General features: G+C 53.1%; 1 protein-coding gene across 2 annotated transcripts; it reads left to right on the top strand.

Moving 5' to 3' along the window:
- The first annotated feature begins 623 nt into the window (after positions 1–623).
- Positions 624–23,837, top strand: MED12 (mediator complex subunit 12). Of its 2 annotated transcripts, XM_043571271.1 has the most exons (45): positions 625–949; positions 1,479–1,583; positions 1,792–1,983; positions 2,120–2,279; positions 3,270–3,451; positions 3,639–3,749; positions 3,873–4,127; positions 4,491–4,637; positions 5,018–5,117; positions 5,242–5,378; positions 5,598–5,729; positions 6,330–6,456; positions 6,914–7,143; positions 7,602–7,682; positions 7,816–7,986; positions 8,190–8,334; positions 8,501–8,551; positions 8,886–9,004; positions 9,212–9,355; positions 9,835–9,998; positions 10,175–10,306; positions 10,729–10,956; positions 11,132–11,276; positions 11,449–11,569; positions 11,945–12,046; positions 12,152–12,265; positions 12,518–12,693; positions 12,877–13,056; positions 14,335–14,406; positions 14,862–14,995; positions 15,158–15,319; positions 15,831–15,942; positions 16,090–16,179; positions 16,664–16,773; positions 16,961–17,096; positions 17,365–17,526; positions 18,787–19,161; positions 19,391–19,541; positions 19,697–19,893; positions 20,068–20,145; positions 20,235–20,452; positions 22,390–22,618; positions 22,917–23,051; positions 23,248–23,329; positions 23,562–23,837. In XM_043571271.1, exons 1-45 carry the CDS (start codon positions 851–853, stop codon positions 23,603–23,605), a joined length of 6,537 nt encoding a protein of 2,178 aa, XP_043427206.1. In that variant the 5' UTR covers positions 625–850; the 3' UTR covers positions 23,606–23,837. The 2 variants fall into 2 exon arrangements, with proteins under 2 accessions (XP_043427205.1, XP_043427206.1); XM_043571270.1 differs by lacking the exons at positions 20,068–20,145; positions 22,917–23,051; positions 23,248–23,329; positions 23,562–23,837 and having other exon boundaries at positions 624–949; positions 3,639–4,127; positions 19,697–19,902; positions 20,365–20,452; positions 22,390–22,543.
- Positions 23,838–25,092: the final 1,255 nt, after the last annotated feature.

The raw sequence follows: 25,092 nt of genomic DNA on the forward strand, positions 1-25,092 counted from the left end.
GACACTTAGTAGGTGCCTCTTTCGATAGAGCGAGTGTTCTTCTCAACCTGGAGTTCATGGACACTTAGGGGATGCATCAATAAGCTTTAAAGGGCTCTAAAAATCTCCCTGGAAAGTAGGTAACATTTTGTACACCTCTGCATTTTTCTGGGAAGAAGGGCCATAGCGTCTATCAGCATCTTAAAGGAGTTGCCCACCAGAAAATGTTAAGAACCTCAGTGCCAGAACCTAACGACCTTGAGGGATTAGAGCTGGCCTTCCAGGGTTTTAATAGGTGCTTTCTTATGCAAACAGTTTCTAATCTTCACAATAGCCTTTGAAGGAGGGAACAGTACACCCATTTTTCAGATGCATAAACTCAGAAACGAAGAAGTGGTTTTTACTAAGAAGGCAGAGTTCCTCACCAATGCAAATACCCTTGAGCACCGATTCCAAGCCAAGAACTGCGTGAGGCATGGGGAACCCAGTTCCAGCTAGAGCTCGGCGCGGCGGCCGCCTCCCGCCTCAAGGGGTCGCACCCCGCGGCACACTGCGCGGCTCGGGGACGTTTCGCAGATACTTGGGGAATGAAATCGATCTTGAGCCGCGCGGGCCCAAATGCTCCGCGGCCGCGGAGCTCCGCCCCACGCCAGGCTGGGCCCCGCCCCCGCTGCAGTCGGTATTGTCCGACGGTTCCCAGCGTCCCTCGGTTCCCCTCGGTAGTTTCCGGCAACGATCGAGAGTTTCTAACGTGCCCCCTGTTGTCTCTCGGCTGCCGTCCTCCCAACCGCCGCCCCCCTTTTCGGTTCCCTCTCCCCCTCCCCCTTCCGCCGGCCCCGGCTGGCGCCTCTGGCGCTACGGGCTGGGCAAGATGGCGGCCTTCGGGATCTTGAGCTACGAACACCGGCCCCTGAAGCGGCCGCGGCTGGGGCCTCCCGATGTGTACCCTCAAGATCCCAAACAGAAGGAGGTGCGTTCAAAAATCGGGGCTCTGGAGGGGCCTGAGGCAAGCGATCGGCATAAGAGGAAGCGTTGATGGTTTGGGGAAGGGGGGGCGGGGCGGTTTGGTGAGAGCCAAAGTCCCAAAAGGGGTAAGAGTAAAGTGGGCTGGTGTGGGAGAGTGCGACCTGGGTGGTGGGGGTGGGTTCCCGGGTGTGAACAGGGAATGATGTAGGGGCCACGCTGGAGGCGCCCCCTTCCACACACACACACCTCAGAAAGTTGTCTGAGGCAGCTTGGTGAGCTGCAGCTGCTCGCAAGCTCACAAGGAAGAGTGATGTTGAGAGAGCGCTGGGTGATTGGAAATCTTAGTGGCTGTGGGGGTGAGGGTGGGGTCCAAATGAATATAAGGGCCTAGCTTTAAATAACAATCTGTTCTACTCAGAATCCTCCTCCTACCTTTTTTCCCCCGTTGTTCCCTTCTCTTCTCCTGCCCTCCTCTCCCACCACCACCACCCCCAAGGGGGAAAAAAAGCTAAAATGACGTTTTCCTGCCTCAGGATGAACTGACGGCCTTGAATGTAAAACAAGGTTTCAATAACCAGCCTGCCGTCTCTGGGGATGAACATGGCAGTGCCAAGAACGTCAACTTCAATCCTGCCAAGGTGAGACAACCCTGCCAGGCTGGGGGAAAAGGCTGGAAGAATCTGAGAGGGAGCAAAGGCCCTGGGTTAGGAAGACCTGAAGGGATGACCTAAATGGCTGAGGTTTCCTTCGTAACCTAATGCTGCCACATTGGCATTTGCCCATCAAAGGCATGACCACCCCTCTGCCCCTTCTTTCCCACCCTGACGTATACTTTTATTCCCTCAGATCAGTTCCAACTTCAGCAGCATCATTGCAGAGAAGTTACGCTGTAACACCCTCCCCGACACTGGTCGCAGGAAGCCCCAAGTGAACCAAAAGGACAACTTCTGGCTGGTGACTGCGCGATCACAGAGTGCCATTAACACCTGGTTCACTGACCTGGCTGGCACCAAGCCACTCACACAACTAGCCAAAAAGGTGAGGTACTGTTTTGTCTTCTTCAGGCCAAGGTTAGGAGCATGGGTACGAAGTACCATCCTATTCTCAGATTAAGCTATGTGGGTACCAGCTTGTGGAGGTAATAGAGGTCTCACTATTTACGATGTCCATCCAGGTCCCCATTTTCAGTAAAAAGGAAGAAGTGTTTGGGTACTTAGCCAAATACACAGTGCCTGTGATGCGGGCTGCCTGGCTCATTAAGATGACCTGTGCCTACTATGCAGCAATCAGTGAGACCAAGGTTAAGAAGAGACATGTCATTGACCCCTTCATGGGTGAGTAACTCCTAATACCAGGGGTCCCACCACCTATCGCATCAAGGAGTGATAGATGCTTGGAATCATTCCCCTTCCTCCTCTGTATTTCTTGTTTCTTTTTTTTTTTTTAACTATTTTGTAAGTTTATTTATTTTGAGAGAGAGCACGCACATGAGCGGGGGAGGGGCAAAGAGAGAGGGAAAAAGAGAATCCCAAGCAGGCTTTGTGCTGTGAGCACAAGCCCGACATGGGGCTTGGTCCCATGAATTGTGAGATCATGACCTGAGCTGAAATCAGGAGTCGGACACTTAACCGACTGAGCCACCCAGGCGCCCCTGTATTCCTTGCTTCTGCTGTATCTTGCATTCACTCGGTAAACATTGGGTATCTTGACTATCCACTGTGTGCATGTACTGGGCTATCAAGATGACCGGTACCTTATTCCTGCCCTTAGGATGCTTATAATCGGGTAAGGATGGTAAGGCATATGTGTGAGTCACATAATTATATGTAGGAAGTGTGTGTGTATGTATATATACAGTATATATATTTGTCAAAAGAGAAAGCAGAAGGTTTTTTGAGACTTCAGTGGACAGAAAGATTACTTAAAATTTTTTTAAGTTTATATATTTTGAGAGAGAGACAGAGAGAGTGAGCAGGGGAAGGGCAGAGAGAGAAGGAGAGAGAGAACCCCAAGCAGGCTCTGCGCTGTCAGCTTGGAGCCCAGCATAGGGCTGGAACTCACAAACTGCGAGATCACGGCCTGAGCCGAAACCAAGACTCGGATGCTTAACCAACTGAGTCACCCAGGTGCCCCAGAAAGATTACTTTCTTCTGGGGACACCTGGGAAGGCTTTAGGAAGGTGGCATTCGACCAGAGCCTAAGAGGATGAATACGATTTTAGAAGTATGGTAATTGGGGGTGTGGGTGCTGGGGGGTAGGGGAGACAGAAGATGTCCTAAGGGGAGAGAGGGTATAAAATAGCCCTTTTCCCATCTTTCTCCTAGAGTGGACTCAGATCATCACCAAGTACTTATGGGAGCAGCTGCAAAAGATGGCTGAATACTACCGGCCAGGGCCTGCAGGCAGTGGGGGCTGTGGTTCCACTATAGGGCCCTTGCCCCATGATGTAGAGGTGGCAATCCGGCAGTGGGACTACAACGAGAAGCTGGCCATGTTCATGTTTCAGGTAGGAAGAAGGGCATGTCGTGCAAGCCCTTGGTGGAGCCTGGCCTCACATTCTGCCAGTGTAGGACGGAATCTGCCTGCCAGTTTGCCCCAGCCGTGGTTCTTTTCCTCCTTTCATTTACTTTATCTGCCTTAGCTCTAATAGTCCCTGGGTACATGGATACTCTTCCCACCCCTTGCATTCATAGGATGGAATGCTGGACAGACATGAGTTCCTGACCTGGGTACTTGAGTGTTTTGAGAAAATCCGCCCAGGAGAAGATGAGTTGCTTAAACTTCTGCTGCCCCTGCTGCTACGAGTAAGGCCTGGGATTTGCGGGGCAGGGTGGGGGCGTCTAGGGAGGCTTGGAGGAGGAGGAATAAAATGTGAGTGCCATGTCCCATGGGGAGAACTAGGGGTTTTCATCGGCATGTCTTCACAGTACTCGGGGGAATTTGTTCAGTCTGCATACCTCTCCCGCCGCCTTGCCTACTTCTGTACCCGGAGACTGGCCTTGCAACTGGATGGTGTGAGCAGTCACTCCTCCCACGTTATGTCTGCTCAGACGACAAGCACACTGCCCACCACCCCCACTCCTCAGCCCCCAACTAGCAGCACACCCTCTACACCCTTTAGTGACCTGCTGATGTGCCCTCAGCACCGGCCCCTGGTTTTTGGCCTCAGCTGTATCCTTCAGGTAGGTACTGGGTGGGCCCAAGGAAGTAGGGAGAAGCATTCTGAGAAGATTTGGGTGTTTGTCCTGGAGAACAGGGGGATTCTAAATTGGAGGTGAAAGCAGGCACCAGGTACTTGTGTGGGGATTGCTGCTTTTCATTCATGGGGTGCTGGTTCTTTTTCAGTTAGTTTCTTCCCGGGATGAAATAGTTGGCCCAAAGCCTTTTAGGAGAGTAGATGAGGGGAGGGGCTCAGAGATGGAATGGTACTACTCTCAGGGCTCAGAATAACATTGGATCTGAAACCTAAGGGTTGGCTCTTATAATGGGATTCTGGAGACACAGACATGGTAACTGAGTTTGACTTAGCTGTTCCTGTCTGGCAGACCATCCTCCTGTGTTGTCCTAGTGCCTTGGTTTGGCACTACTCACTGACTGATAGCCGCATTAAGACTGGCTCACCACTTGACCACCTGCCTATTGCCCCCTCCAACCTGCCCATGCCAGAGGGCAACAGTGCCTTTACTCAGCAGGTAAGCTTGGTACTCCTGGATTGGGATGTGAAAGTGAATTGCTCCTTCAGCAGTAGTGACTTGGGGGTGCCTGGGTGGCTCAGTCTGTTAAGCGTCTGACTCTTGATCTGGGCTTAGGTCATGGTCTCATGGTTTGTGAGATCGAGCCCTGCGTCGGGCTCTGTGCTATCAGCACAAATGGGATTCTACTTGCGATTCTCTCTCTCCCTCTCTCTCTGCACCCCCCCCCACTCACACACACACACTCTCTCAGAATAAATAAACTTAAAAAAAAAACAAAAGAAATAATGACTCGGAGTCTGGTGCTATTCTCTTAGCCTGGGCCCTGGCCTTATGCATGCCTTGGTGCATCTTTAAAGCCTTCCTTTTCCATGTTGCAGGTCCGTGCAAAGTTGCGTGAGATTGAACAGCAGATCAAGGAGCGAGGACAGGCAGTTGAGGTTCGCTGGTCTTTTGATAAGTGCCAGGAAGCTACTGCAGGTGGGTGCCAGAGGACAGATAGAAAGAAGGATGTTTGAGGAAAGAATGGTAAGGACATACAGATCTGAGAGTTGGAATGCATCGGGTCTCTAGTTAAGGCCCCTTTACCACTTTTCCTCCTGAGGCTTCACCATTGGACGGGTGCTCCATACTTTGGAAGTGTTGGACAGCCATAGTTTTGAGCGCTCTGACTTCAGCAACTCTCTTGACTCCCTTTGCAACCGAATCTTTGGATTGGGACCTAGCAAGGATGGGCATGAGGTAAGCGAGAAGGGGAACAGAAGGAGAAAAAAGCATTGCAAGAGCAGCAGTGTATATGAGGGGAAGACATGGAGGGGCACCAAGACCAGGGATGTCCGAAGAGACTATCTTACCGGGCCTAGGATGGTGTTAAGATGGGGCCCAGTCTTGAAGAAAGTGGAGCTTGGTTCTTTATCCTCAGCCCTACCTTACTCACCCCCAACTCCTTTTGGTCTCCAGATCTCTTCCGATGATGATGCCGTAGTATCATTATTGTGTGAGTGGGCTGTCAGCTGCAAACGTTCTGGTCGGCATCGTGCTATGGTGGTCGCCAAGCTGCTGGAGAAGAGACAGGCCGAGATTGAGGCTGAGGTTAGAGGACAGAGATAAGAGAATGCGATTGGCTGATGGGGCAGGGGCAACTGGGGCTGGAGACCAACTGAGCTGGTAGTGGAACCCAAATTAAAGATGTGGGAATAGGGGCGCCTGGGTGGCTCAGTCGGTTAGGCATCCAACTGTGGCTCAGGTCACGATCTCATGGTTCGTGAGTTTGAGCCCCCACATTGGGCTCTCTGCTGTCAACGGGCAGCCCTCTTCGGATCCTGTCTCCCTCTCTCTCCGCCCCTCCCCCCCACACTTGTGCACCATTTCTTTCTCTCTCTCTGTCTCTCTCTCTCTCTCAAAAATCCATAAACATTAAAAAAATAAAGTTGTGGGAATAAAGAAGTGGTAGGGAATCTAAAGGGAAAGTTGAGGACATAAGGACAAAGTAGAAAGGAGTAGATTGGTGCTAGAGTTAGGGAAGCAGTCAAAGCTTCAGTTGGGAGGCAGGAATGAAAATGGAGGTCAAAGCAGAGATGGGAGTGAAAAGCTTGGGGTGGAGGCAAAACAGGTGGTAGTTCGTGCATTACACGTGGAGAAGTAAAGACCCAGGTCAAAAGCAATGCTATGGTTTGTTCTCTCATCTTACAGCGTTGTGGAGAATCAGAAGCTGCAGATGAGAAGGGTTCCATTGCCTCTGGCTCCCTTTCGGCTCCCAGTGCTCCCATTTTCCAGGATGTCCTCCTGCAGTTTCTGGATACCCAGGCTCCCATGCTGAGTATGGACCCCTGCCACTCTCTGGTTACCTCTGCCTAGACCCACTTACCCACCACTGTCACCAGGAAGCATAACTAAGGGTTTCTGGTATATATTTCTGTCTTGGGCTTTATGCAGAACAATTTTTGGACATAATTCTAGTCTTTGATCATCTTACAGTTTAATGGAATAAAGAAATAAAGAGAAGAATAAAAACAAGAACATACGATGGAAGCATTTTCACATATAAATAGCAGCAAGGATACTGTATTCCTTTCCAAGATGGGGTGTGGGGCAGGAGGGGGTGGTAACCAACTGTGCTCTGTCCCTCAACAGTTTCGGGGTGTTTCTTTTTTGGGGGGATAATTCCTCCTGCCTATCTCAGGTACTCTGGGAACACTGTGCCTTAGGTGTGTTTCTCTCCCTTGCTACCCATCTCTTGTGATCTCAATTCCTTTTTTCTCATTCCCTCCCTGCAGCGGACCCCCGAAGTGAGAGTGAACGAGTGGAGTTCTTTAACTTGGTACTGCTGTTCTGTGAACTGATTCGACATGATGTTTTCTCCCACAACATGTATACCTGCACTCTCATCTCCCGAGGGGACCTTGCCTTTGGAGCCCCTGGTCCCCGGCCCCCCTCTCCCTTTGATGACCCCGCTGATGACTCTGAGCGCAAGGAGGCTGAGGGCAGCAGCAGTAGCAAGCTGGAGGTGAGTGGGCTGTGCCTGCGCTAGCCAGTTTCTTCTGACATTCCCATCTGGTTCCCAGTGTCCTCTGCGAATCTCTTACCTAATAGCGAGGGTAGTGTTTGCTTAGTGCTTTGGGGCTGGCAAAGCCCTCTCATACAGAATCTGAAGCAGACTCCAGGCTCTGAGCTGTCAGCACAGAGCCTGACGCGGGGCTAGAACTCATGAACTCATGAGCCGCGACATCATGACCTGAGCCGAAGCCGGAAGCTTAACTGAATGAGCTACCCAGGCGCCTGCACCCATTTTAAAGCTGAAGGCAATGGCCCATGGCGCTTGTGTGACCCATCAAAAGCTTGAGCACAGAGCCATTGCTTTTCCCAACATGGTCTCCTCTCTCCAACTTACCTGTCAACTTTTCTAGATGGTGGGGAGCAGCTCCCTGGGGCTAAAGCAACCTTGCTTATATTCTGTGCCCTCAGGACCCAGGGCTCTCGGAATCTATGGACATTGACCCTAGTTCCAGTGTGCTCTTTGAGGACATGGAGAAGCCTGATTTCTCAGTAAGTTAGTTAGATCCCTGTGTAGAAGAATTCAGCTCCTGAGGTCCTCCTGTTACACCTCTTTGGGGAGTTTCTTTATGCCCCTTGCCCCCTTTTCTTCTTCTAAATGTTCTGCCCTTTTGCCTTATCTTAGTTGTTCTCCCCTACTATGCCCTGTGAGGGGAAGGGGAGTCCATCCCCTGAGAAACCAGATGTTGAGAAGGAGGTGAAGCCCCCACCCAAGGAGAAGATAGAAGGGACCCTCGGGGTTCTTTATGACCAGCCGCGGCACGTGCAGTACGCCACACACTTTCCCATCCCCCAGGTACCGTTCCCCAAGCACCTTGAGACCATCCATTTTGAGCCCAGGTTTCTGTCCAAGCAGTGTGCCGAGGGGTTGGAGCTGGTCCTGAGGGTGTGGTGTGCTGGGAAGGACTGGAGCACTGGGGTGCTGAGGGGCATGGAGCATGCTTTTAAGAGGAGGGCAAGAGATCCATGCTGGAGTCTGACGGTGCTGCTGGGATGCAGGAGGAGTCATGCAGCCATGAGTGCAACCAGCGGTTGGTCGTACTGTTTGGGGTGGGAAAGCAGCGAGATGATGCCCGCCATGCCATCAAGAAAATAACCAAGGATATCCTGAAGGTTCTGAACCGCAAGGGGACAGCGGAAACTGGTGGGTTTGAGGCTCCTTGAACAGCTCTCCCCAAAAGAGTGCCCTAGTCAGTCTCCCCTTCCCCAGCACAGGGAACCCCCAGTCATGTCCCAATGTCCTGTCTCTTAGAGTCTCCTGAGAGCTCTAGTCCTTTTGAAACTTCCCCCCTCATTCCCCCCCTCTGCAGACCAGCTTGCTCCTATTGTGCCTCTGAATCCTGGAGACCTGACATTCTTAGGTACCTCACAGTAAGCCCCATACTGCCCGCCCTCCCTCTCCCTTCCCTCCCTCGACCTAGCACCTCCCTGTATGTATGCCTCTAAGGTCCACGTAGCCTGTGGTCCTCGAAACCTTTGCTTCACTGTCCCCTTCCCTTTATCCCTCCCCGAACCCCTCCTTGACCCTCCCTTCCCTTCCCTTCTCCTTTCTTCCCTCACACCCTTCCTCCCTCCCTTCCTTCCCCTGTCCCTCCCTCCCCCCACCTGTAGCCTTCTCTCCATACCCCCCTCCCTACCCCCAGTCAACTAGTTATCTTCCCTGTCCTGACTGGTCCGTTTCAACTGTCCCCTCAGGTGGGGAGGACGGGCAGAAGCGGAGGCGCAACCGGCCTGAAGCCTTCCCCACTGCTGAAGATATCTTTGCTAAGTTCCAGCACCTCTCACATTATGACCAACACCAGGTCACAGCTCAGGTGTGGGCCTAAGTCCAGCCCCCTTCCCACATTCTGGCGTCCTGCCCTGTTTTCCTTTCCTCCTTATCTTTTTGCCCCCCCCACCCCCCCCCTCCCGCCGGCAGGCTAAGCCTCCCGGTCTCATCCCCTTCCACCACCATCCTTTCTTGCTTTCCTGGTTCTTCCCACCTCTCTCCACTCCCGTCTCACTCACACTGCCCTTATCAGGTCTCCCGGAATGTTCTGGAGCAGATCACGAGCTTTGCCCTTGGCATGTCATACCACTTGCCTCTGGTGCAGCATGTGCAGTTCATCTTCGACCTCATGGAATATTCACTCAGCATCAGTGGCCTCATCGACTTTGCCATTCAGGTGGGGAAGTGGGGGAGGTGGGGGTGGAGGAAGGAGTCTGTGCCGGATAGGGCCACCAGGTCAGGAGTAGAGGCTCAAGCCGGTATCCTGGGGCTACTTGGAGGGGCAGAAAGGCTAGCGTGGTGGGGGCTGGAAGGTGAAGTGGAATATGAGCTAAGAAGGCAGGAATAGAGGCTCAAGTGATCCGCAGGGAAGCCTAGAAGATGGATTAGAGCGTTGGGCACAGACTGTTCTCCCACTGCGGAGTTCATAGAATTGTATCCTAGAGACTGGTTAGATCATTGATGCGGCTTGTGTCATTAGTAGAATAAAGGACAGTGGCATATGGCAACAGAGCTCTTCTAGACTGAGGCAACTCCAGCAGGAAGGGGCCCAGGCCTGCCTTGGCAGTGTCCTAGCAGGAAGGAGGGGTTACCTATACCATGTAGGGCCTCTTCTCATTTTTTCCTCTCCCCCACCCCCCACACTCACTCTGCTAGCTGCTGAATGAACTGAGCGTAGTTGAGGCCGAGCTGCTGCTCAAATCCTCGGATCTGGTGGGCAGCTACACTACCAGCCTGTGCCTGTGCATTGTGGCTGTCCTGCGGCACTATCACGCCTGCCTTATCCTCAACCAGGACCAGATGGCACAGGTCTTTGAGGGGTAAGCAGGGCTTCGGCAGAACGTGGGGGGCTCTCACTGTGGGGAAGTGCATGCCGTTTGGGTGGACAGGGCGAGAAGGTTGCCAAGAGCCTTGAGCCCATCCGTGTGTGGGACCTTTGTGCCTTGGCCCGTGCACACCACCTGCTGAACCTCCTGACCTTGCTCCCTCGTGACAGGCTGTGTGGTGTAGTGAAGCATGGGATGAACCGGTCAGATGGCTCCTCTGCAGAACGCTGTATCCTTGCTTATCTCTATGATCTGTACACCTCCTGTAGCCATTTAAAGAGCAAATTTGGGGAGCTCTTCAGGTAAGAGAGGTGGGAGGTGAGAGTGGAGAGCAGGACCCTGTCCCATCTCCTTTCTGTTACCACTCAACTCAGGAGCAGAGCACAGCCCGGGACCCTGCTGTCGCTGCAGGGCCATTTGGGAACTGTGTCCTCCACAAGTTCTTGGTTCCTAAAAGTAGGCCTGCCTCCTTCTCTTCCTTATCAGCCTGGCCTCCAGCCCATCTCTGCGGGGCCCACAGTCCTCCTCCCTGCCTGCAGAGGCCCCTGTGCCTTACTCTCCCTGAGGCCCTTTCCTGACCCATCTGCTTTGTCCCATCTCCCTTTTTGTTGTCCCAAGGTCGCTGGTCCCTCACTTTTTTTCTTTCCTTCCCTCTCCCGACCATCCCCACTACCTCACCAGATCCTCTTCGATACTACTATCTCCTTTCTCTCCCCCACCGCAGCGACTTCTGCTCCAAGGTGAAGAACACTATCTACTGCAATGTGGAGCCATCAGAATCCAACATGCGCTGGGCACCCGAGTTCATGATCGACACTCTGGAGAACCCTGCAGCTCACACCTTCACATACACGGGGCTAGGCAAGAGTCTTAGTGAGAACCCTGCTAACCGCTACAGCTTTGTCTGCAATGCCCTTATGCACGTCTGTGTGGGGCACCATGATCCCGATAGGTATGGGGCGTACTGAGTGAGGAACGGGCACCGTGCTCCTGCCTGATATTGGGAGGGATGAGATGCCTGGGAGGTACTGCAACCTTGGTTATTGCTGGGGTGGCGATGAAAAGTTAATGAGTCTGAGGTTTTGTGGAACAAGGGCTTTCCTGAGGGCATTTGTACTTCTCCCCAGGGTGAATGACATCGCAATCCTGTGTGCGGAGCTGACCGGCTATTGCAAGTCACTGAGTGCCGAATGGCTAGGAGTTCTTAAGGCCCTGTGCTGCTCCTCTAACAATGGCACTTGTGGTTTCAACGACCTTCTCTGCAATGTGGATGTGAGACTTGGGCCGGGGTCCTGCTGGGGCACGGAACTGTTACCAGGGCAGGGGACCGGTCACAGTAATCAAGGTAGTAGGGGGGCAGAGCTATCGAGTGGAGGCGTACCATTTTGAGTTGGCGCCCTGTCTGCACACTGAGTCTGGGGTGTCCATCTGCTTTTTCCTCCAGGTTAGTGACCTGTCTTTTCACGACTCACTGGCTACCTTTGTCGCCATCCTCATCGCTCGCCAGTGTTTGCTCCTCGAGGATCTGATTCGCTGTGCTGCCATCCCTTCACTCCTTAATGCTGGTGAACTGCCAATCCGTAACCCCTAGAATTTCTGGACCCCAAGTTTTACTATGCATTCGATGGCCCCGTTTCTCGTTGTTTGGTGCGGGGCTCCCTGCTTTCACCAGAGGCCAGTCCTGTGGTGTGTCTCAGGCTGGGAGCGGCCTCTTTCTAACCCGGTGTCGGCTGCCCTGATCTTTCCAGTTTTTTTTTTTGACCTTGCGAGGTACTCCCCTTATACTGCAAGACAGTTCGCCTCTCTACCTCTCCTCCAGCATTATCTGGTTATTTCTCCTTTTGCGTGACCTCATCTTCCCTCTCAGGCCCTCACCGCCCACAAAACCACTTACGGTCTGCCTTCACCCTGTCCAATTGGCTCTGTTTTCCTTTTTTTAGCTTGCAGCGAACAGGACTCTGAGCCGGGGGCTCGGCTTACCTGCCGCATCCTCCTCCACCTTTTCAAGACACCTCAACTCAATCCTTGCCAGTCAGATGGGAGTAAGTGACCCGGATCTGAGTTGGCGTCAGGGCAATAGAAAGCTCGGCTACCCCACCCCCTGCCATTTCTACTTTTGCTTCCCCTGATTTGAGCTCCCTCCGCAGACAAGCCTACCGTAGGAATCCGGTCCTCCTGTGACCGCCACCTGCTGGCTGCCTCCCAGAACCGCATAGTGGATGGAGCTGTGTTTGCTGTTCTCAAGGCTGTGTTTGTACTTGGTATGGGGGTAGGAAGGGAGTGGTGCCAGAAGTGTGTGTAGGGTGGAGTGCCAGCTAAACTACAAAGGACAGTCTTTCTCTCTCCTGAAGGTGGTCTCTCTGCCCTTTGGGGGAGGCGAGGAGGGAGGGAAGTATATTTCTGTCCTGTAGGGCAGGATTTGGGGAGTTGCTGCTTCTGTGGGTTCGGGGTGGGTCTCTACACTGTGTTCAGATCTCACTCTGCCCTCCCTATCTCCTGCCCGTGAACCACAGGGGATGCGGAACTGAAGGGCTCAGGCTTCACTGTGACAGGAGGAACAGAAGAACTTCCAGAGGAGGAGGGAGGAGGGGGCAGTGGCGGTCGGAGGCAGGGTGGCCGCAACATCTCTGTGGAGACAGCCAGTCTGGATGTCTATGCCAAGTACGTGCTACGCAGCATCTGCCAACAGGTCAGTCTCACCTTCCCCCCATACCTCCTAAGTGCCTTGATACAATATAGTCCTGTTTCCAGCCACCATCATGCCACCTTCCTGCCATACGTCGTGTCCCTCACCAAACCCCAGCCCATTCCCCCCCTTACTCCTTACCCCACTCACTGGTTGCCCCAGTCCCCTGATTATCAGCTTCTTCAGGAATGGGTAGGAGAACGTTGCCTTAAATCACTGTGTGAAGACAGCAATGACCTACAAGACCCGGTGTTGAGTAGCGCCCAGGCTCAGCGCCTCATGCAGCTCATCTGCTACCCACATCGATTACTGGACAACGAGGATGGGGAAAACCCCCAGCGGCAACGCATTAAGCGTATTCTCCAGGTAGGCCAAGGTGATGGGGGTCTTAGAGGAAGCAGTGGGGCCCGGACCTGGGGTGAAACAATGGGAACCCTGAGAGAAAAAGAGGGAAGGAGTCAAGTAGGAAGGTGAACAAGGATGTGGGCAAAAGGTGGTGAGCCCCGACATGGGTTTAGAAGTCAAGCTCGTATGGTTTAGACTCTGGAGTAAACTGTCGGGTGAGGGCACAGCTACCTGGAGTGGGACCATAGCTTATCAGTGGGAGGCATGACATCTGGGAAGCCTAGTTTTGGGCCTCACTCATCTGGCGGCTCGGTAACTAACACGAGTACTACTGAATAGCTCCCAGTTACTGTCTGCTTCGTGCCGAGTATCGTGCTCAGCCCTCTGTGCACATTTTCTCGTTTAATTCATACAACCCTGTAAAGTAGGTAGGAGTAGCTGTGTTTAACCAATGAGGGGACAGACCGAGGCTTGAAGAGGTTAAATAGTTTGCCCAAGGTCCCACACTAGTAAGTTTAGACTCAGCATGGGAACCCAGGTGTCCCTGTGCCCTTTCTGCCTTGCCGTACTGCTTCAGACATGTGGGTAACTGGGGGGTGGGAAAGTAAAGCCATTAGGTAGGAAGAGCTAAAGGAATGAGGTCTTTTCAACCCAGAGGAGATAATGTCAAAGAGAGATTAACTCACAGTAGCCTTCGGGTCTGTAAAGGACTTTGAGCAGCTGGTTTAAAACAGGAGAAGCAGGCTTCAACTTTCACATCAAGGATTTAGGGCAAGCGTTAGGCAGAACTTCCTGATGCTAAGGAATGTGAGGCTCTGGAACAGGAGACTGGAGAGAGATGTGAAGCCTTTCTCGAACCGCTTTTGAAATAGGATAGGATTTTCGGGGCGCCTGGGTGGCTCCGTTGGTTAAACATCTGACTTCAGCTCAGGTCATGATCTCGCGACTCATGGGTTTGAGCCCTGCGTGGGACTCTGTGCCCACAACTGAGAGCCTGGAGCCTGCTTCAGATTCTGTGTCTCCCTCTCTCTCTGCCCCTCCCCCACTCATGCTCTGTCTCTCTCTCTCTCTCTCTCAAAAATAAAATACAAACATAAAACAAATTGAAATAGGATAGGGTTTTCAACCATCTTGGATCATTTCGGTGCAGTCTTTCCCAAAGACTGGGACGCAGAGGTTCCTTTCAGACTCGTAGGCATATGTGTCTCAAGGTTATGAGAAATCAGGAACTGGCCTCGGGGTGATAATAGCTGGGGGTGTCAGTGGTGACTTAGTGTGGGGGTGGTGTCTCTGTCACAGAACTTGGACCAGTGGACCATGCGCCAGTCTTCCTTGGAACTGCAGCTGATGATCAAGCAGACCCCTAACAATGTGAGTGGTGCCCGGCACCCTCTTTCCCATGCTCATGTCCAGCTCCATGTGCCAGGGAGGTGGGCTACCATAGAAGAACCTGTGTCCTGCCCTTGGGTTCTTGAGCTGGGAGACATAAGAGAGTGTGGGAAGATGGCTGACGCATGGGGCCGATGAATAGGGAAATGGGTCGGGAGGGTTGGGGCTCTGAGCTGTGGGGGAAGGTTGATGGTGGCGGCGGTGGTGGAGGCTGTTTCTGTGGTCACAACGGTAAGGAGGCATACAAGGAATAGACAGTGGTTAATTGGAGAAATACGGAGGTGCTGAAGGGCACAGCTCCCAGCAGAGTTGTGTCTCTACCCTCCTGTTACCCTCCCAATGCCTTTCTCTGCCCTCACCTCCTATCCCTCCTATCATCTGTTTTCCATTCATCCCCAGTCACTATTTAGCACCCCTGTGCCTTTTACCCTCCCCAGGAGATGAACTCCCTCTTAGAGAACATCGCTAAGGCCACAATCGAGGTTTTCCAACAGTCGGCAGAGACAGGGTCGTCTTCTGGAAACACTGCAAGCAACATGCCTAGCAGCAGCAAGACCAAGCCTGTGCTCAGGTTGGGTAGAAACGTGTTAGGAACCCTCCCCATATGGGTTTTTCTTCTGGTAGCGTAAATTATTTCAGCCTCATGGAGCTACTAGGCATGTCCCTCAAAGATGGAATGTCCCATCCCTTGCCTGACTCCTCTGGAACCCTGTGTACTCCGTCTGTCTTCTAGCTCTCTCGAGCGCTCCGGTGTATGGCTGGTGGCCCCCCTCATTGCCAAACTGCCCACCTCAGTCCAGGGGCATGTGTTAAAGGCTGCTGGGGAGGAATTGGAGAAGGGTCAGCATCTGGGGTCCTCTTCCCGCAAAGAACGCGATCGCCAAAAGCAGAAGAGGTAAAGCAGAGGGACTGGAATTGAGGGGTAGACAGGAGAGGAGGCAGGCCCAGGGAAGAAGAAAAGTTGTGAGGAGTTGGGACAGGGGTGGGAATAAAAACCACAGAAGAGTGGAAAACCAGAGGGTAGGAGGTGGGCATGGTTGAGCAAGAAGCTAGAACTTAGGAGAGTGGAGTTTGGGGCTTGGAGTGTTAGGGTTGGAAGTTTCCTGACTTCTATCCCATGGTCCCGTTCTTTTTCTTTCTCTTTCTCTTTTTCTTTTTCTTTTTTTTTTTTAATGTTTATTTATTTTCTAGAGAGACAGACAGAGCGTGAGCAGGGGAGGGGCAGAGAGAGAGAGAGGGAGACACAGAATCCGAAGCAGGCTCCAGGCTTCGAGCTGTCGGCACAGAGCCCCACATGGGACTCGAACTCGCGAACCGAGAGATCATGACCTGAACCAAAATCAGGCACTTAACCAACTGAGCCACCCAGGTGCCCCCCGTTCTTTTTCTTTTCCTCCCTTCTCCAGCATGTCCCTGTTGAGCCAGCAGCCCTTCTTATCCCTGGTGCTGACATGTCTGAAAGGGCAAGATGAGCAGCGTGAGGGACTCCTCACCTCCCTCTACAGCCAGGTGCACCAGGTACAGGTCTCTGGGACTGCAGAGCTGGGCGGGAGGGCAGAGAAGGTGTACCAGGAACCTTCGATACTTTCTCATCAATGCCTTGGGTGTTTGGGGATGGAAGCAAGAAGATCCCTGAGCCATGTGTTATCCTTGTTTCTGTCTCAGATTGTGAATAATTGGCGAGATGACCAGTACTTAGATGACTGCAAACCAAAGCAGCTAATGCACGAGGCGCTCAAGCTGCGGCTCAACCTGGTGAGAAGGCAGCCGGGGACAAGAAAGAAGCGGGTAGCACTAGAATTACACCGCAAAGAAGCCCCCTGCCTGGGGGAGGGTGGGCACAGAGATGGAGGGCCCAAGTTCTTCTGGGTCTTCAAGTATTAACTTGTCCCTCCTAAGGATGCAGGACCTAAAAGTGGTTGAGGGACTGGATCCTTACAGGGACCCTGCCTCGGTGTCCCAGATTCTGGATACTAAGCCCTAGAAACCCACTGTGGAACGCTGAATGGGATTCTGGACATCCTTTCGTCCAGCTCCCATCATTTTAGAAGTCAGGAAACCGAGGCCCAGAGGTGTCAAGAACTGAGTCATTGGCCTGAAATCACGTAACAAATCATAACTACAGCTGGACCATGGCCTAATGTGTCCTAAGTCACAACCAAGCCAGGTTCTAATGTAAGCTTTCCCTGAATGCTAGCCTTTGCCCCTGAGCCATCTGACTGACTTGTGGCCCTGGCAGGTGGGGGGCATGTTTGACACGGTGCAGCGCAGCACCCAGCAGACCACGGAGTGGGCTGTGCTGCTCCTGGAGATCATCATCAGCGGCACTGTCGACATGCAGTCCAACAAGTAAAGCATCCCCACCCCCTCCTTTCAGTTTTTTACCCGAGAGGAACTCCCTTCCCCCACCCCAGGTGCACGACCCGCCGACCCGCTGCGATCCGTGTAGGTGTCCCCACTCGCGTCCCACCCTGAGGCCCTGGTCTGTGTCTTAGCTTCTCTCCTTCTCGGTTTTCTCCCTGACTTCTCATCACAGCGAGCTCTTCACCACCGTGTTGGACATGCTGAGCGTGCTCATCAATGGGACCCTGGCTGCGGACATGTCTAGCATCTCTCAAGGCAGCATGGAGGAAAACAAACGCGCCTACATGAACCTGGTGAAGAAGCTGCGGGTGAGTAGAGGAGGCCAGGGCGAGGCTTGAGGGGACTGGGATCTGGGCTCCCTGTCCCCTGACTCTGGGGGTGTCGAGTAGCCTCAGGGACTTCGTCCTGGCCAGAGCCGCCCACCCTCCCCTTTGACGTCCACTTTCTCGTTGGTATTTGTATGGCGATGGTTTGCTCTGTGTCTTTTTCCTGCCAGGTTCTGGGCTCTCCCCAGAGACTTCTAATCCCTCTTTTTCCATGTCCTTGAGCTCTCATCCCATCTTTCTCTGCCCGCAGAAAGAGTTGGGGGAGCGCCAGTCGGACAGTCTGGAAAAAGTTCGCCAGCTGCTGCCACTGCCCAAGCAGACCCGAGATGTCATCACATGTGAGCCACAAGGCTCCCTTATTGACACCAAGGGCAACAAGATTGCCGGCTTCGATTCCATCTTCAAGAAGGAGGCACGTTCCATTTTCCTCCCATCCCCACACCAGCCTTTTTCCCCCTCTGGGAAAGAACTTTCCCTGCATTAACCTTGTGGCTGCGACAGGCTCATCAGGCCAGGGAATCCATCGGGCTCTGCTGGTGGGAGCCATCTCAGGGGTGTTCAGCTTATCACTCAATTTCTTTTTTAATGTTTCTTTATTTTTTTGAGAGAGGGTATCTGTGAGCAGGGAGGGGCAGAGAGACAGACAGAGAATCCCAAGCAGGCTCCATACTGTCAACGCAGAGCCCAATGCGGGGCTCAAACTCACCAACTATGAGATCATGACGTGAGCTGAAGTCAAGAGTCAGACACTTAACTGATTGGGCCATCCAGGCGTCCCATGATCACTGAACTTTTTGTACATTTCTGCTCCCCATCTTGGGAGTCTCATCCTCTTTCCTCAGTCTCTCCCTTCACCTCTGCCCACCATCCCCACCCACCTTTTGACGTACCACCCATTTCCCAGCACCCTGTCTTCCTCTTTCCTCTGCCCCACCTGCCTCCTGGCCGCCTCCACCCTTGCCTGTACCCCGCCCATCTGGCCAACTGCCATATCTGTTTTATCCCTGCACTCCTCTGCCCCTACCCACCCATCTCTGCACAACTTTCTCTGTACCCTCTGTCAGTTGCAGTATTTGTTGAGTAACCGTAATCATTGTGGAGAGCAGAGAGAGAGGGGGGAAGGAGGATGCAGAGTCTGAAATCTACAGTCCAACCCAGTCATATATACATTGTCTTCATTTCTTTTCCCGGCCCATCTGTCTTTCTGAGTCTCTCTCCCTCTCTCTCTCTCCCTCCCTCTCTCTCTTTCTCTCTCTCTCTCTGCCTGATTCTCACTTTGCTTTTCTCTGTGTCTCTTCACTCACTTTTTTGTCTCTCTCTTCCTGTTTTTCTCTGTCTCCCTGTCTCTGCTTCTGTCTTTGCCTGTCTTTAGTCTCTCACCACCTTCCTGTTTCTGACCGTGTCTTCCTCTGAGTGTCGGTGTCTGTCTCTGTTGCCCCTGCCCATCGCCCTCTCCCCTCCTCTCTGTCTTCCCCATGAGTGTGCATGTGTGCTGGTATATATATATATCCGTGTCCGGCTGTCTTTTCTCTCACCGCCTCCCCTGAATCTACCCCTAACTTTTTTCTTCTTTTGCTGCCAACAGACATTTCCCCCTCTCTTACCAGTCCTCAAGGTCTATCTTCTGTTTTCCAGGTCTCAGCAGCTCACTGTTTCTCATTTTCTGGAGCAGGGTCTACAGGTTTCCACCAAACAAAAGATCTCTCCCTGGGATCTTTTTGAAGGCTTGAAGCCATCAGCGCCACTCTCTTGGGGCTGGTTTGGAACAGTCCGGGTCGACCGGCGAGTAGCCCGAGGAGAGGAACAGCAGCGCTTGCTGCTCTACCACACGCATCTGAGGCCCCGGCCCCGTGCCTATTACCTGGAACCACTGCCACTGCCACCGGAAGATGAGGAGCCCCCTGCTCCCACCCTGCTCGAGCCTGAGAAAAAGGCTCCAGAGCCCCCCAAAACTGACAAACCTGGGGCCGCTCCACCTAGTACCGAGGAACGCAAGAAGAAGTCCACCAAGGGCAAGAAACGCAGCCAGCCAGCCGCCAAGACAGAGGTTAGCACGGCCCCCCACTCTCCTGTTACGCTTCTTCCACAGCCCCCCTCTCTCCGTGATTCTGTACAGTTTCTGATTCCTGGGGGTGGGAGTAGGGAGGTGGGGATGAGGTGCCATTGGAATTAAGAAGATTAGCCACATGGGTCTAGCTCCTCTTGACCCCGGATACCCCTTACCCCACCCCACCCCGCTGCGGTCCACTCACCCTCGTCCTCTGCTGTTCACACAGGACTATGGAATGGGCCCAGGAAGGAGCGGCCCGTATGGTGTGACAGTGCCTCCAGACCTCCTGCACCATGCGAACCCTGGATCCATATCCCACCTTAGCTACAGGCAGGGCTCCATAGGCCTGTACACCCAGAACCAGCCGCTGCCGGCAGGTGAGTGCCAGCCCCTAGGACGGAGGGTTACCCGAACGTTCCTCCTGCCTGAGGGAAGATGCCACATCTGTGAGGATCTGTGGATGACCTGGACACCGAGCAGGGGATGAAGGGGGATGAGGAGCCTAGAGAGGTCAGCCCACTCCCCTTTCCAGGTGGCCCTCGTGTGGACCCGTACCGCCCTGTGCGATTACCAATGCAGAAGCTGTCAACCCGACCACCTTACCCGGGAGTGATGCCCACGGCCATGACTGGAGTCATGGGACTAGAACCCTCCTCCTACAAGACATCTGTCTACCGACAGCAGCAGCCCGCGGTGCCCCAAGGACAGCGCCTTCGCCAACAGCTCCAGGCAAAGATAGTGAGAGGGGCAGTAGGGAGGGCCGTCAGGGAGAGGGGCTTTTGAGGGTCACGGGACTGAGGACACACATGGGATCTTCACAAGGACTTCCAGAGTGGGAGATAGGAGAAACGAGATGGCGGAAAGCATTTCCTGAGTTTGAGTTTGTCTCCTTTTTCCTTTTAGCAGAGTCAGGGGATGTTGGGACAATCATCTGTCCATCAGATGACTCCCAGCTCTTCCTACGGTTTGCAGACCTCCCAGGTGAGGGCACAGAGGGTGACAAGCCAGGGGCCTTAAGGCAGGCTGCTGTGCACACTCTTGGCCCTGACCCCCTCTGTCCTTCTCTGCAGGGCTATACTCCTTATGTTTCTCATGTGGGATTGCAGCAACACGCAGGCCCCGCAGGTACCATGGTGCCCCCCAGCTACTCCAGCCAGCCTTATCAGAGCACCCACCCTTCTACCAATCCTACTCTTGTAGATCCTACTCGCCACCTGCAACAGCGGCCCAGTGGCTATGTGCACCAGCAGGCCCCAACCTACGGACATGGGCTGACCTCCACTCAAAGGTACCCAGGGCAGTGGGGGCCATGGAGACACACTGAGATGACAGGGAGCATCTGAAATGGGAAAACCCATGCCAGGAGGTGACGGGACTAGTCAGAACATTCAGAAAGGCGAAGAACACTTACCTGGCCGCGAAATGCTGGAGCTGGAAGGGACCCTGCTGACCAATAGTCTCACATCCGCTTGCCCGACATTTCTTCAAGGCCCAGAGAGGGGAAATCATTCACACAACTATGATGAGGAAAGATCCTGGGTTCTTAGATGTACTGTGTGGTAAGGAGTCATCAAGCCAGTAGTAGAGCAGTTCCACACTGGAACAGGCTAGCCAACCAGCCCTCCTAACCATGCTGAATGCTCCTCACGCCTTAGTTAAGACATGGGAATTATGTCTTGAGGCTTTGCAGCTTAGGATTTAGAATGCTGGGGAGTGGACTGGAGGAAAAGTCCTTTAATTTAGAAGTATCAATTGGGGCGCCTGGGTGGCTCAGTAGGTTAAGCATCTGACTTCAGCTCAGGTCATGATCTTACGGTTTGTGAGTTCGAGCCCCATGTTGGGGTCTGTGCTGAAAGCTCAGAGCCTGGAACCTGCTTCAGATTCTCTGTGTCCCTCTCTCTCTGCCCCTCCCCTGCTTGTCTTCTCTCTCTCTCTCTCTTTTTCAAAAATAAATAAATAAATATTTGATATGTGTCAGCTGCCCGCTGTGTGGCCAGTGTGGCCAGCACTGCTCTGGGATGGGGTAAGGTGAGTAGAGATTTTAGAAAATACAAAGTCCCTCACCACAGGGAATTTTTAGTCTAGCTGGGAAGATGAGACACGGAAAAACATTTAAAAAACACGATGAGGAGAGATAATCAGGTGCGCAGTCGTGTGCTGTGAAGTACATGGGAATTCAGAGAAGGTATGAGATCATGGCATCGTGGGCCTGAGTCATCAGAGAGTTTCACGAAGGGGGTTAGATCTGAGTTGGCCTTTTTTTGTTTTTCAGTTTATTTCTTTTAGAGAGAGCAGGGGAGGGAGAGAGAGAGGGGAAGAGAGAGAATCCCAAGCAGCGGGGCTCAAACTCACGAGCCATGAGATCACGACCTGAGCCAAAGTCAGATGCTGGACCGACTGAGCCACCCAAGCTCCCCTTGAGTTGGCTTTTGACGGATCGCTGTGATTTGGATTTGTTGAGTGGAGGATCGGGAAGTGGAGTCCAGGTATAGAGGACATAGCATGAACAGAGACATAGGAACCAGAGTGAGGGGGGTGGCTGGGAGGATAGGAAGAAGAGCTCGGATAGAGTGTAAAGTTCATGCTGGGGCAGTAGCAGGAGACAGGCCAGGGATGGGCAGGCTGGTATGGGGCCTTGGGTGCCCGATACAGACTTGAGACACAGTCCCACCAAGAGCTCTTTTGATCAGGAAAGCCATATGGTGTGTTGGTGTGTTGACAGATTAACATAGGATGCAGGGATAGGATGCATAGGGAAGGCGAAGGAAGACCAGAGACAAGGGGGCCCAGCTGGTAGGTAGCCTGTTGCAGTGATGTACATGGGAAGGCACGAGAACGGTAGAACTCATATCTTTCATAGTCTGGAACGTTATCGGTGGACCACCATCAACAGCAACAGAAACCACCTCAGTGGGTGTTTATAGAATGCCTATCTTGTGCTGAGGCCGGTTTTTGTTTCTGTAAGAGAAAAACAGCTAAAACAGGATTGGAAGATTCTTAACTGTGGAGGTTATGAGGCACTAAAATGGGGTGTTGTCTTTGCCCCTTATTCCCCAACCTCGAAATCTGTCCGAACCCAAGGGGTCCTTCTGGTTAGTGACAGGAGAAATGAATGAAATGACTTGTTGATGTTTCTTTCCGTTCAGGGACCCAGGACTTCTACTTCTACTCCTATGTCCCTACCCCCCTCCAGTGCCTTGACCTTTGGACCACTGGTCTTTGCAGGTTTTCACACCAGACCCTGCAGCAGACACCCATGATAGGTACCATGACACCGCTGGGCGCGCAGGGCGTCCAGGCCGGTGTCCGATCGGCTTCCATCCTGCCTGAGCAGCAGCAGCAACAGCAGCAGCAGCAGCAGCAGCAGCAGCAGCAACAGCAGCAGCAGCAGCAGCAGCAGCAGCAGCAGCAGCAGTACCACATCCGGCAGCAGCAGCAGCAGCAGATCCTGCGGGTAAGGCCCTGGGATGGCAGCTGGGCCCTAAGAGCCTCAGGAGGGGAAGAGGCCGCAAGCGCCTCCAGGTCAAGCCCCTCCAGGTCATTCCTTCTGGCAGAGTGGCTGTGGCAAGCGGCAGGGGCCTAAGGAGTCGCTTTCCTCCCCTCCCCCTTCTGTTTTCCAGGGTTCCTGGTGGGAGAGATTTGGGAGTTGTCTGGTGGGAAGAGGGAGGGCAGTGGCCCCGGGTCCCCTCCATGCTGCCGCTTCTGGGGCTCAGGTCCTTTGCTCCCCTTAGATGTATCTCTTGTCTTCACAGCAGCAGCAGCAACAGCAGCAGCAGCAGCAGCAGCAGCAACAGCAGCAGCAGCAGCAACAGCAGCAGCAACAGCAACAACAGCAGCAGCAGCAGCAGGCGGCCCCTCCCCAGCCCCAGCCCCAGTCCCAGCCCCAGGTAGCTGCTGGACTACGACCCCTGGCTCAGGGACAGCTGCCCAGGTTGGGCACACAGCCAGTGAACTGGGATGGGAACAGTGTTCAGAGGGTTAGAGGTGGGAGACAAAGGCCTAGTGCTCCAAAAAGGGGGTCAGGAGATGGGGAAGGACACAGAAAGTTCAAGTTCAATCTTCCACTCCTCATTTCCTCCTCAGTTCCAGCGCCAGGGGCTTCAGCAGACACAGCAACAGCAACAGACAGCAGCTTTGGTCAGGCAACTCCAACAACAGCTCTCCAGTAAGCCTGCTTTCCTCCCCGAAGAGAGCCCCCCCGCCAGGGGACTGAATGGGGGGGAGGGGGGGAGGGGGGAAGGAGGATGTGGGGAGGAGCCGAGCTGAATGCTTCAGGCCCAGGTTGTGGGGAGATGCATGGCGTCCCATCCCTTCCCTTGGTACCTGAGTAGCTTTCCTCGTGCATACCCACATCCCTGCTTGATCTCCCACCCCTGATAATCTCTGATTTTTCACAGATACCCAGCCACAGCCCAGTACCAACATATTTGGACGCTACTGAGCCACCTGGAAGAACCGCTTGTGCACTGGATGTGGCCCCACCCTTTCCTCTCAATTCCCAATCCCCCTCTGGGGCTAGCACCAGTAGTGGTTGGGGCTCTTCCCTCAGGCTCCATTTTTAATAAGTTTTTAGTATTTTTGTTAACGTGAGGCATTGAGCTGTTGGGTTTTGTATATTATTTATATAGAGACCCCAGAGCTGTTGCACCCAATACACAGAGCTTCTTTGCAAAGGGAGTGTGTGAGTTCTGCATGTCCAGTAAGGGCGGGCTCTCCGGAGAGTGCTGGGGACTGGACTAACCAGTCTGAGCCTCTGTTCATTCAGATCAAGTCCCCTGTTTGCCGTCTATCCCCTAAATTCCTTGATTCTAATTGGATTGCTACTCTCTCCTTCCTTCTCCAGCCTGGCAACATATTATATAGGTTTGGGCCCTGAGGTTTTTTTCTTTTCCTTTTTTTAATGTTTATTTATTTTTGCGAGAGAACGCAAGCAGGGGAGGGGCAGAGAGAGGGGAAGATAGAGGCTCGGAAGCAGACTCCGTGTCAGTGTAGAGCCTGACTTGGGGGCTTGAACTCGGGAACTGCGAGATCATGACCTGAGCCTAAGTCAGATTCTTAACCATGCTTAACCGGCTGAGCTACCCAGGTGCCCCAAGGGCCCTTAGTTTCTTAAGAAGGGCAGCTTACCTTCTCAGTGAGGTGTTGCAGGTTCTCTATAGCTTCTCTCCATGAGAGATATACCACTGGGATGGGGGAAGGCCAGTGGGGGGTGTGTGTGGGGGGGTAGGAATTGGTGGAACCTGATTCTTCTTCCACCCATCCCACAAGCTTCAGGGTGGAGGGTGTGACAGACACTGCCTACACTTGTTGCCACCTTGTGCCCTCCCTGTTGAGCACCAAGCAGTATCCTAGACGGAGCACTTTCCTGAGAATTCCATTTCTGGGATGAAGACTTGCCCTCAGTTGGCAAGTGTCCCCATGGAATTGGTGGTTGAAGGTTGGTGTGGTTATAGGAGGAAGAGAGACCCAGTAACAGGAAGGACCCTTTCCTCTCTCTGCTCTGTTGCTGGAACTGTTTGTTTTTCCAGTGACCCACCTTGGCAGTTTCCCAGGGTGACTGTTGCTTACTCCCTTGTTACTGTAGAGAAAACCCAAAACTGTTGTTCCAGAGTCACATTTGGAACTGTGGCAGGGTCATTCTCAACCCCTTTGCCTTCAGGTTTGGGGCCCTAGATCTAAGGCTATTCAGGAGAGCCAAATGGTTTACTACAAAGGGGTCTTCTGGTGTGCGCAGCTGGGGCTGGAAGAGGACCAACCTCAGCCTCGTGGATGGGTGGTACCAGATGATTTGACGACTTCAGGGTAACATCCAAGCCATAGTTGCACTGGATCACTGGGAAGTGTCAAGTGTGCTGGCAAAACCAGGAGCACCAATCAATACCCAAGCTCTAAAAAATAAAACAATAAAGTAAAATCCCACTTTGAGGT

Source organism: Prionailurus bengalensis, chromosome X (genome assembly GCF_016509475.1).
Source record: "Prionailurus bengalensis isolate Pbe53 chromosome X, Fcat_Pben_1.1_paternal_pri, whole genome shotgun sequence".
Lineage (NCBI taxonomy): Eukaryota > Metazoa > Chordata > Mammalia > Carnivora > Felidae > Prionailurus > Prionailurus bengalensis.